A 13,156-nucleotide genomic window follows, 5' to 3' on the forward strand; every position below is an offset into this window, starting at 1 on the left:
AAGAGATTCTAAAAATTCTAAGTTTTTAAAGTTATATCACACTATAAAAGAAAGAATAGGAATTATATTTAAGATTGCTAAACAAGAATGTTACATCTGAAAGTTACTTTATATTTTTCTTTTATTGTATTGTAGTTAAAATTACTAATTTCAAACTTTCTTTGATACAAGGCAAAGATTTATCTAGCAGCATGAACAGAGGTCTGTAGCTGGTAACTCTGTGATAAGGAGAATGATGTTAATAAGGTTGGAGTGATTTTCATGTAGACACCTTAAGTTGGTCCATATCTAAGGCACCTTAGCCTCCTGCCATAATACTGGGAGAAACATAGCTTTGTTACAAAGGTATGCTGGGAAAACTGATGGAATTTGTGTAAACACTTTCTAGTGTGACAAAAATAATTGAAACTATGCGTAATATTTCATGTAAGAGAGAAACCTCATCTTTACATGCAAGGTACAGCAAATTATTAAATTATTAAGGGTGGTTGAGGAGGGTGTTACTATCAGCTGCTTGTATAAATGCCTGATTATCTCTATTCCAATTTCTGGATAATCTAGGGGTTGGGACAGAGTAATTTTGGATCAGCTACAAGTTAACTGTTGGTACATATATTTATAACTTCATTGTTTCTTAATGTTGAGTTTGATAATTTTATTCATCTTTACTATTTTCATTTTAGAGGCAGGATAGACACGGGATATAAAATTCAGAAAATTCATTTTGCTTAAGAAAAAATGGCTAATTGACTTTGGTGTGGGTTTACAATAATCATGCTCTCCTGAGTTTATGATCATGTAGAAACACAGGGAGCTATCCATTCTGTATTGATGAACTTACCGGATATCTTGGCCTGGCCGAGCCTGCACCAGAATTCGCACTTCAAGTTCTTCAGTACCCTATAATTAGAGCAGGTCATATAATTTCAAATAACAGTCTAATAGAATTTCTGATCAATAAGAATGAGCATCTCAGATACTTTTATCATCAGACAAGCCCAGAATATACACAAATGCAGAGGGGCAGACACCCATTAGCAGACTATTTGAAAAAATAGTGTGAACTTTTAAAGAGACTCCTGAAAAATTAGGTTTGGTGCCAATAAATAACTATTTAGTCCAATTTTCATAGTTTAAAAAGTACATCCTAATTTCAGTGAAGGGCTTACAGCATGGCAGTAGATTTCTGTAACTTCATGATAACCATCAATTTTACATTCATGGATTGTAAATAATATTGTGATACTGGAATTGTGTCTTGCCATCTTATAGTTGGAGGATGTGTGTGTTCTGGATTTCAATTCTTTGTAGGCTTCTCCGATGTTAATAAATCTCTGCTTGAACAGTTTTAAGGGAAGGCAATGAGATCTTTATGCCAAAAGTTGAATTTTATACATGAGGGAAGATAATCTCCCGACCAAGGAAGGTGGTCATTTCTTAGCATGGTTGTAATTACTATTTACTTAATCTATACAAGACTATATATGATTTTTATGCTGGGTGGTGGTGCACGCCTTTAATCCCAGCACTTGGAAGGCAGAGGCAGGTGGATCTTTGAGTTTGAGGCCAGCCTGGTCTACAGAGCTAGTTCCAGGACAGCCAGGGCTACACAGAGAAATCCTATTGTGAAAAACAAAAGTAAGAATATATATTATTTTTAATCTATTTCAAAATATGATTCCTCAAGCTTCACAAAATGTGTATAACTACCAGTCATTAAAACTGTAAAGAAGTAAAATGTTCCTAGTTTTATTCTTAATAGTCTGATTTTTTTTTTTAAAACTATGTGCAGGAGTGCTTTGCCTGCATGTATGTATATGTACCATGTGTGGACCTGGTGCTCATGCTCAGAACACAGTGTTGGAAACTGGAGTTATAGACAATTGTGAGTCACCATGTGTGTGCTGGGAACCAATCTTGGGACCTCTGCAAGAACTAGAAGTACTTTTAACCAATTAACTATCACCAGCCTGTGCTGCTAATGTTTCTGTCAATTTGACCTAAGCCTGGGTGACCTTGGAAGGAAAAAACCTCAACTGCTAAAATGCTTCCATCTATAGGCATGCTTGTGAAGTATTTTCTTGATTAATGATGATGTAGGAGGGCCCAGCTTACTGGGGGTGCTGCCACCCCGGGCATGTGGAGCAAGCAGGTTGAGCAAGCCAGCATACAGTGTTCCTCCACGGCCTCTGCTTCAGTTCCTGTCTCCAGGTTCCTGACTTGAGTGCTGCCTTAATACAGAAGGACCATGACCTCTAAGCTGAAATAAGCCCCTTTGCAAGCTGCTTCTGCATGGTGTTTATCTCAGCAATAGAAACATAGCCAAGAGAAGCTCTAGTAGTCTGGTTTTAATAATTGCTGTTAGTTCCATTGAGACAATGGCCTATTTAGATCCTGTAAATGTCCTTTAAGACAATGCAGAGGGAATCGACACAAAGTCAACATTTCCAGGCTTCTATTTGATGAAACAGGTTTTTTTTTTTGACCAGAAAATCAGTGGTGAAAGGGTCATTTGATTCAAGAACTTGCTCAAATGTTCTCTGTTAAAGTTCTTTATATTAAATTCATTCTTTTTTCATCTTGAATTTTTAAAATTTTTTCCCTTCAAAAATTTACACTTCCTCCCTAAATTCATGTTCTAAGAACACCTTCACACATAATCAGAAGTGAGTCTCAATGACAAGAAGATATCTCAACCTAATGTTAACATCACTATTCTTGTATTGTGAAGTAATTCCTTGTTTGCATGTGAAAATTCTCATGTTAATAACAATAGCATAAAAGTCTCTTCATGCCAAAAGATTTTCTTTCTTTAAGGCAGTTTATGTACTGGAGCCCTACATATTATAGTGTAAGATCCCTAAACCAAAATAACACCATTCATACACCCCAAAGCCCAGGTTAATTTTATGAGCACTGAAGAATCTAACAATGCCACAGGAGCCTGGTAGTGACATACATCATCTGATTCCCTGATAAGTTCGGTATCTTCCACTTGCACTACTGCATCAGCACCGCAGGGGATTGGAGCACCTGTTGTAACCCGCATCACTTGTCCTGGCATCACTGTCTGAGTTGGCTGGAAGTACAAACATAAAAGAGAGGTGGTTATTTAGTTACAGGATAATCTTCACAGGATAGATCATTTTTAAGAAACAATGAAACATCTTTTAGTTCTTTTGTAGACCAGGCTGGCCTCAAACTCGCAGAGATCCGCCTGCTAATAATCTTTGAACTCCTAAACACTCTAGGTAAAATATTAAATTTATTATATATTCCAGAATTTAAGTTATACCAAGGCAAAAATTTATTTTTGGTTGCCTCTGCAGATACACTATTGATCTGTAAGCTCTGCTCTGGCCCAGAAGACTGATCTCTATGGACTATTCTTGGTTTATAAGTACTTAAATAGACAGAGGTTAATGTAATGTGTAGAAGGATGATGCCAACAGTAGCCACCCTGGGGTGCTTATTTAAAACCCAAACAATGAGGTATGCTGTGGAATAATGGTCTTGTATCCTGCTACTTTTATTATTTTAATAAAATGCTGATGGATCAGTAGCTAGGCAGGAAGTATAGGCAGGGTGACCAGGCATATATATAGGTTTGGGAGAGAAAAGAAAAAGGATAAAGTCCTTAAAATAAAAAAGAAAGAAAGTGGTGGCACACACCTTTAATTGCAATACTTGGGAGGCAGAAGCAGATGCTTCTCTGTGAGTTCAAGGTGTAGTGGTACACACCCCTTTAATCCCAGCACTTGGGAGGTGGAGGCAGATGAACAGCCTGAATTACAGAGTGAGTGCCAGGACAGCCAAAAATACACAGAGAAATCCTGTCTCAAAAAGCCAAAAATTAAAAATAAAATAAAGCCATGTAAAGATGAAAAATACAGAGAATCTGGATACTGTATGTTATTGTGTTGTCTTTACATTGTTTGATGGCTGAGGAAAAAGCAAAAGCTGCTAAAAACATTTGGTTATAAATGCTGCTGGATTAATCCAACATGTATATTTTGAAAATGCCTTGACTTCAAAATTTAAGTCAAGGGTATGTCACTTTGGAGAAGAGGTTTTGCTTTTGTTTCCATAGGAAATGAGAGGGCATGGATTCATTCTGGGCTAAGAAAAATCAGGTTTGATCAAGGAACACCATCTGAGAAATCTCTGACAGAAGCGGATGGCCCAGATGTCTAAATTCTATATCCAGAACAGTTTCAAGACTGCTGGCTAAAATGATCAAGCCTCACAGAATATTCCAGTCAGGACTTGACCATAATTCAAAATTTCCTTTAGGTCCCCATAAGATTATCAATGTCCCCAATCAGTAGGAACTAGCCTAGAGAACTATGCCTACATTCCCCAAAAATGGATTATGGATGTTTGTCTTTGTTTAGAATGTTGGTTAAAAGTTATGATGGATAATGGTCAGAAAAAAGCTAAACAAAGGACATTAGATTCAGAGTTCTTGTTTTGAAAAAAAAGGGAGGGGGAGTGCTGTGGGACAATGGTCTTGTATCCTGTCACCTGTATTATTTTAATAAAATGCTGATTGGCCAGTAGCCAGGCAGGAAGTATAGGCAGGGTGACAAGAACAGGAGAATTCTGGGAAGAGGAAATGGTCAGTTTGCAGTCATCATCCAGACACAGAGGAAGCAAGATGAGAATGCCTCGCTGATAAAAGATACCAAGTCATGTGGCTAACACAGATAAGAATTATGGGTTAATATAAGTTATAAGAGTTAATAAAAAGCCTGAGCTAATAGGTCAATCAATTTATAATTAATGTAGGCTTTTGTTTGTTTCTTTGGGAGTGAACGGCTGCAGGACCGGGCGGGACAGACACCTCTGTCAACAGAGGTACTTGTAGTTCTAGCCAGAAAATCAAAATTTGTAGGAAGAAGAAGCACTCAATCATAGGGCTAGAAAATGGCTATAATGTATGCCTGTGGAAGATGTAACAAAATTATTCATTGTACCATATATTGAAAGATATAGGTTCTTTAAGTAATTTTTATTGTTGTGGTTCACATGGGATCTTTCTTTTATCCCTTGGATAGTCTTCTGACTCATACTTCTTTAAGACTTCCACAATGCTGATACTGGATACTTAGAATTGAATGCTCAAAGTCTGTGAAGTAGACATCTGCAGTGTCTTTCAGGCTTCTGAATCTCACCTGTTCACCAGCTTGGGATTCCCCAATGATGAAACGATCTCCTGGACCATCAGCAGCTGTGAGATGGAATAGAGCCAAGAATAAATATCAGCATGGACTTAGAGTAAGGAAGGAGAACCTAGTATTGACATTCAAAGACTTCATTAAAACTATGTTCAGGAAAGTTGAATGCATTTCTGATTTCCTAAAGTAGACAAAGGCCTTTCTATTACTAGTTTGATCCAATAGATTCCAAGCATCAGCAGAAGTGGATCTATTTGTATGCTTTCTTGGCATCACTTCATACGATGCCATCCTTTCCATACTTGTGCTTTCTAACATGATGCTCATTTGGCTTATCCTTCCAAATGACATGACCTTACCCATGTACTTAATAATAAGTACACATCCATGGATATATAAACACATCAGTTTGCACATTCAAATTTCTCCAATTTCTTGTGACTTTTTTAACTTAACATTTTCTTATTTATTTAAAATAAAATAAGAAAATTAATGGATTAGAAATAATGCTATCAATGAGCTGGAATAAACAAGCTTACTGCATCATATTTTCTACTTAGCACATCAGTGCTGGAACTAGGGACTTGCAATACCAGGCAAGTGCTCTAATACTGAGTCACACTCCTATTTTTGGCTACTTATCTTTATTTTTAGGAATGAACAGTATTTATTTAATTTTTTTTTGAGACAGGATTTGGCCCTAGAAGGGTGGGGATGTGCTATGCAGATCAACCTGGGCTTGAATTTGGGGCAATTCTCCTACATTTGCTTTCTACTTTCTGAGATTATAGACATGTACCACATGTAGGCAAAATTGCTTAAAAATGTTTTGAGCATGATTGTGCATTTGTGTGTTCAAATGTAAGCACATGTGTGCCACAGTGCAAATGTGGATGTCAGAGGATAACCTTTCTTAGCCTCTTATTTAAGACAGTGTCTCTGTCATTTTCTGGCCATATATGGTGTACTAGTTGATCCTTGAGCTTCTCTTTCTTCCTCCCATCTCCTGTAGAAGCTTTGGTATTAAAGACACTCATGCAAGATTCCTGAGACCTTGGTTCACAAGCACGTTTACCTACTGAACTTTTCCCCCAGCTCTTAAAGTCACTTCTTCTTAAACAGAAAAAAGAAATCCAGAATTGGAACAAAAATGAAGAAACAAACTTTTTAGCTGTGTGGTGGTGGCAACACCTTTAGCTCTAGTACTCAGGAGGCAGGCAAATCTCTGGGTTCTAGGCCAACCTGGTTTACAGAGTTGGTTCTAGGGCAGCCAGGGCTATACAGAGAAACCCTGTCTCAAAAAACCAAACCAAACCAAATCAAGCAAGCAAGCAAGCAAGCAAGGAAGCAAGTAAACAACTTTTTTTTTGTTTGTTTAATCTCATCCATTCCTTCTCTAGTGCCTGATACATATAATTAGGTAATGATTGAGAAAAAAATTCCTAGAGAATACCATCTTTTCCTGATACATTATTATTTGGGTGTCAGATCAATACTCCTGGCAATGCAAGGCCTATCTAATGAGTTTTATGATCACTACTGTTACTTCCATGTCATTGATATAGCAAGGGGTTTTGAAAAGATAACATATTATAATTATTATATATGAATATTTAATTATATTTGCAATAACAGTAACAACTAAACATCTTATATTTTAAAGGATAAATACGGACTCATTTTATTCTTTCCTTTCTTAATTTTGCCTATCTTTTATAGGAGCTCACTCTGTAGTAGAGGGTGTGCTCTTTAATATCCACCTTCCTTTACTTTCCTCCTCCTCTTTTCTATCCCCCTCCACCCATCACCTCTTTTTTTGGAGTATCACTCTGTAGCCAAAGCTGGCCTGTAACTCACTATATAACCCAGGCTGTGCTTGAACTCATCAATGATCCTGTCTCAGCCTCTCTTGTGCTAGGATTATAGCCAGGATCAACCATATCTGGATCCTCTCTGCTTTCTTAATGCTCAGAAAACATCTTATTTTTGTTATTCTTTTATTTGAGGATCTCTGGTTATGTCATTTAATATAAAATTGATACCAGCAAACAACTAACTAGTTACTGTGGCATTATATAGAAAATGATCATCCCTAGATCATTAGTTGTAGCAATAGCCTTCATTTGATTTTCCTACTGTATATTTCTTAAGTCTCCTGCAATATTGTTAGTAATTATTTTATTATCAATAATAAACCATCATTGCCATATTAGTATCACATAAACTGAAGCCTGTATAAACAGCACAGCTTTCAGAGGTTCTAGGAAATAGCTTTGAGAAGGGATAAGACAGAGGGATTAACAATTTGCTTTGCTTAAGAAACACTATTAAGACTGATGATAGGCACAGGACAACAGCATTTATTTCTATACTAAAATGCAGACAGGACAGAGGGAGGTGAGAAGAGATAGCAACAAGGTTGTGATAAAAGGATTCATATGGCAATTATACTTGGTGATTAAATCACAGATAATTGTTTACAATTTAAAAATATGCCGCCCTTTCCAATGAATAGCAGGAAGCATAGAGTGAGGATAGTTAAGTAGAAGACAATTTGTATTCTTTTCCAGGTGGTGGTAAGTGTTCCACCAACTGCTTTGGGGTTTTATTCCACATGTTTCTGAATGAAATTCAGAGACTAGAACAAGCCAGAAACTTCTTTACACTTATAGAGTTAGCAGTGCTCACCAGGGTGACTAGTTGTTATTGGAAAGTCTTAGGCAAAAAGCAGAGAAAGGGGAGAATAAAGGGAGTGGGGAGAGTGGGACTCAGGAAAAAGGGTTAGGAAGCCACAACTTCCTCAAGAATAACGGTGGTGTGTGTGTGTGTGTGTGTGTGTGTGTGTGTGTGTGTGTGTGTCTGTCTATTTTTTCTGAATTACAAAGGTAAGGATTTGAAAAATTTAGCATGGTTGTAAGAACACGCCTCGTTGCCTTCCGAAGACAGTTCTTGCTTCCATTAGAATGTTTATCAGTGTCCCTCCTTAGAGGCTGCCCACACACCATGGTTGCATTATGTGCTGCATCTTTTTATATATTATAGAGAACCAGCAACAACAGTTTGTCAGCAGGAATAACATGACTCAGCAGTTGCTAGATAATTTCTTGAACATTCTATACTGTGGGATATTATCTGGGGTTTTTATTGGTGAGATAACTAAAACAAGCAATCTTAAAAGAATAAATAGGACATACAATTGTGATTTCATGCAAAATGTCTTGAACAGATTCTATAGTAGTAGAGAGGCTCTTCTATGGCTCATGTGGGTTAGCTACAAAAAAAGCTATGAGCAATAGTTTCTTTTCCTCAGCTGTTGCTACCTCATGTAAACATCAGAGAAATATTCTCTCTTGAGACTAGCTCTGCTTCAGATAATTTATTTTTTCACTCTTGCCTGCTTTATACCCAAGAATGTAAAAAACACTTTCATACTGCTAATATTTTATTTCACCTCCTGCATTTCTCTGTTTTACTCCATAAATAAAAATCTAATGTCATTTTATACTAATTCTGGATGGCTATAAAGAGACTGAAAAAGAATGTGCCTTTTAAATGGGAATAAGTAATAAGAAGAACCCATGAAGCAATCATAAAGATAAATAATTTTCTTTTTGGACAATATTCATTTTCATAAACAGTACACTAAGATAAATTTGGAATAAAATACATGTGCCAAAAAGTTATTTATGCTTTACCAATTTCAGAGACAATCTAATCTAGTGATAAATATTAAAGATAGATTTTTTTTTGGGACTCTATTAGTGAAAATTAAAACATTATGCCAACCATCAACACTGGACTGGGACTGATGGAGCATGTGATCAAACCTGACTCTCTGAATGTGGCGGTCAATGAGGGCTGACTGAGAAGCCAAAGACAATGGCACTGGGTTTTGATTCTACTGCATGGACGGGCTTTGTGGGAGCCTAGTCTGTTTGGATGTGCACCTTCCTAGACCTGGATGGAGGGGGGAGGACCTTGGACTTCCCACAGGGCAGGGAACCCTGACTGCTGTTTGGACTGGAGAGGGAGGGGTATGGGAAGTGGAGGGATGGGGGATGGAAATGGGAAGAAGGTAGGAGGTGGAAAATTTTAATAATAATAATTATAAAAAAACATTTAATAATAAAAAAGAATAAAAAATAACTTCATCCAAAAATAGTAATTTCAAAACTTCTGAGAATTCTTGGAATACTGATTTATTGTCCTTTTAATCTCAAAAAACATGTAGGTAAAAGGTGAAAGATTTAGATGACCTGAAGACCAAATGTGATGTCTTTATCAAATCCCTCCCCTCAGGGCTCAGGGGACTCTGCAGAAGATGTGGCAGAAAGATTGTAAGAGCCAGAGAGGATGAATATCTCCAGACACAACAAGGCTGATGTACATATAAACTCACAGGGAATGCACAAAACTTACACTAATTCAAGTCAGATAGAACGCCAGCACACAAGAAAGTAAACACAAACCAAGAAGATAACTGCAATGTACCCACTGACAGAGGGAGTATCAGCTTTCTCCAGTGGAGTGTCACTAGGTATGTCCACTCTACTACAGCGAAGGCCCTATGCCCAGAGTAGTTGGCCAATGCACAACAAACTCAATGGCTTCTTGGTGGCCTTTTGTTTCATCATTTGTGTCTTATTAGTCGTTTGGTTTTTTTTTTGAGCAATTTTTTTTTTTTTGAGAGTAAAAGAACACAAGTTGGGTAGTTAGGGAGGTGGGTAGAAACTGGGAAGAGTTAGGGGAGGAGAAAACGTGATCAAAATATATTGTATGGAAAAAAATTAAAAACAAAATAAAAAAGAACTGTATTTTAAATAACCCTGAAAGCCGGGAAATATTTTTAGACTATTTTTTTATTTGAGTTAATAACCAATAACAAAAAATAATGTTGTGGGTTTTTTTTTTTTTTGAGGTAGGGTTTCTCTGTGTAACATCCCTGGCTGTTCTGAAACTTACTGTGTAGACCAGGTTCGTCTTCAAATCCCAAGGACCCACCTGCTTTTGCCTCCCAAGTGCTGGGATTAAAAGATGTATGCCACCACTGCCCAGCCAATGTATTGTTTTTTGAAAATTGCTAAGATAGATGTTGGGTATTTTCATTACATTATGTGAGATAATTCACATGCTAGTTATCTCAATGGAATCATATCACAGTGTATGCCTATTGTAAGATACCATATTATGCACAGAAAAATAAAGTAAAAAAAATCAAATCAGAATTTTAAAGCAATTTAGCTACATTTTTTAATTCTGGGTTATTAGATCAGATTTTAGGCATGCAACTGTTATTTAGCATTTGTTTTTAAGTTTTAGACAATTTTAGGCAACCCTGAGGGTGTGAGCTGTTATTACAATCTTGGGTTCTGGACTCTGACTCTGAATTATGGCTTCTTCCAGAGAGAACTAGAGGTTACAGTCATGCCTGCATTTCATCACCCTTTACTGATGTTTAAGTTTGAAACAAGGGAACAGACTTTCATATTTAAACCCTGTGTTTTATCAGTTCATTTTTCCTGGGACCATTTAGATGTTTTCAACTAGCAAATATGGAAGAAATCCAGCACTAGGCTGTCTGCTTTCTGGTATGTGAAGAGGCTAAAAGTAGATGCTATAGTAACAGTATTTTTTGTTTTTGTGGTTTCAGAGAACCTAGGGCCTTGTACATGCTAGGCAGTTTCTCTGAGCCACATCCCCAGACAAATAATGGTGTTTTTAATTTGACATATTTTTAATGAATAATTTTTATAGGTCTATATAATACTTTGACTACAGAGCACTAATCAAGATTGTGTCAAAAATATTAGCAAGTTTACTGGTGACAATTAATTGAGAATAGATATAAAAGTAATCAGGTATATGGATTATGGCAAAAATGTGGAAAAATATATAAGTCTGAAGACACTTAAGAAAACTAACATATTTACCTCGAACAGCATAGCCATCCTTTACTGATGCTGGGAATGGGGGTAGGTTGTCTTTTGCATATACATCTTGAGCAAGGACTCGCCCCATTCCATCTGGAAGAAAAGAAGAAATACAAACAATGGAGTTAGTGGGTAAGCAATCAGTCATACACAGACAGGCACAGCGCTTGTGCCATATCTTGTAAATGGGCTCAGGCAGACCTTTGGATTGCCATCCCAAGGAACAGCAGACAGAAAGAAGCGATGCATCCTAGTTCCTAAGAATCACATATGGTCAACTTCTAGTGATGGTTACAGAAATTATCGAAATGCAAATTGGTATATACAGTCAGAAAAGATGTATTCAGAAGATACATCATTAACTCTCTGGGAACTCAAATATGATATTCTTCAAAAAGGAAAAACAATTTAAACATTTTCATATTCACTGGCCTAAAATTTCCCTTCTAGTATTGTATCTTAAGAATTAAATTTATTTTCATATAGATCTTTATTTCAAATTGCTTATATTAGTAAATATAGAAAGAAAGCAAAAGATCAATAATATATTTAAATAAACAGTGACATTATTCTTAAGATTAAATATGTGACTAAAGTAACATTTATGAAGAATATTCATGAACAAATGAAAAATTATTTAAAAGATATATTTTAAAACATGTAAAATGGTACATGCACTATATAATTTTAACTAATTATCATACAAATATATATAAATATTATGATCTACATGAAAACATAAAGGTTGTTACTTTAAAATGTTAGTTATGTCTTTTAGTTACTGTTACAGTTTTTTTCTTCCCAACAGCTCTAAGTTGTAGCTTTAATACATTAAAACATGTCATTCTTACAAGCATAAGCTTTCTTTTCTGTTCTGAAAGGATAAAGGTAAGAAAAGTAAGGAGCTTCCAAATCACTTCATTCGAATGTTAACCTTTGGTTTTGGTTTCATTAACTCAAGTGATTGAATGTCAAGAAGCGTATCAATAATGCATGGTATAATTCAAATGGATTCATGAGCAACTCCCTAATTGTTTTTTGTTTGTTTGTTTGTTTTGTTTGAGACAGGATTTTCCTATGTAGTTCTGGCTTTCCTGGAACTCTCTCTGTAGACCAGGCTGGACTAAAACTCAGAAATCCACCTCCTCTCAACTGGAGTTGGGATTAAAGGCATGCACTGCCATTACCTGGTTCCCTAAATTCTTTAGTGAGAATAAAATCAAGACGAGTAACAGGATTTGATTGACACAGGCATTCTCATACTTTATAACATCCATTGTTTCCACTGGGGTTTGACTTTAGCCATGAAGGGCCCAGAAGTACAGATTTTTTTTTTTAACTTTTTAACTCTAATTCACAGAGATACTAGCTCTTACTATAGATCATTGAACCTTGACTTTGAAGGGAGAAATGGGTAGATTTTAGCTTCATATATGTCCAGGAGTTGAATCTCTTCTGGATCTATACTTTCAAGACAAGGATAAGTGGTGAGACCATAGGTGAATTCTATTCACACATACTTTTTTCTTTTGGAGGTAGGGGTGGCGAGTAGGGAGGTACAGTGTTTTCCCATATAGCCCAGACTGCACTTGAACTCACTTTCCCCTGCTTCTCCTCTGAATGGTAGGACTATATATGCATGTGTCACCAAGCCTTGCTATAATGTCAGCTCCTAAATGAACCAGAAGATATAGGTAGTCAGTAATATTGAGCCAGGATCATAATTAACCTCCAGAAGTGGCTCCTTATAATCTATATCAATTTATATACTAAGAGAATGTCTTTGCTGGGATCTTAAATATTAATTAATAATGGCCAATAAGCAAAGTTATCACAAGGATTGCATATTTTTTTGGAAGCTGGCCATTAGCAAGTCCATTGATAGCTAATAAATGTTTACCAACATTTTTAAGTTACTAAGTAGTATCATGCACTAAGTATCACTTAATCCTCCCAAAATCCAGTAATATGTATTGGCCAAAGTACAGAGAATAAGTTCTGTACTCAACCATAAATGGGACATCTATATCATAAGTCCTCCTCATAAAG

General features: G+C 36.3%; 1 protein-coding gene across 18 annotated transcripts in view; it reads right to left on the reverse strand.

Moving 5' to 3' along the window:
• The window catches only part of Gphn (gephyrin), a 342,975-nt gene that overhangs the window by 59,742 nt on the left and 270,077 nt on the right, over positions 1-13,156 (reverse strand). For all 18 annotated transcript variants that reach the window (XM_075948519.1, XM_075948523.1, XM_075948515.1 and 15 more), the window contains 4 exons: positions 11,108-11,200; positions 5,175-5,230; positions 2,960-3,079; positions 842-900 (listed from right to left, as the gene is read on the reverse strand). In XM_075948519.1, the coding sequence (XP_075804634.1) occupies positions 842-900; positions 2,960-3,079; positions 5,175-5,230; positions 11,108-11,200 (328 nt within the window). The remainder of the gene's footprint in view (positions 1-841; positions 901-2,959; positions 3,080-5,174; positions 5,231-11,107; positions 11,201-13,156) is intronic.

The sequence above is a fragment of the Microtus pennsylvanicus genome, chromosome 14 (genome assembly GCF_037038515.1).
Source record: "Microtus pennsylvanicus isolate mMicPen1 chromosome 14, mMicPen1.hap1, whole genome shotgun sequence".
In the NCBI taxonomy this organism is placed as follows: Eukaryota; Metazoa; Chordata; class Mammalia; order Rodentia; family Cricetidae; genus Microtus; species Microtus pennsylvanicus.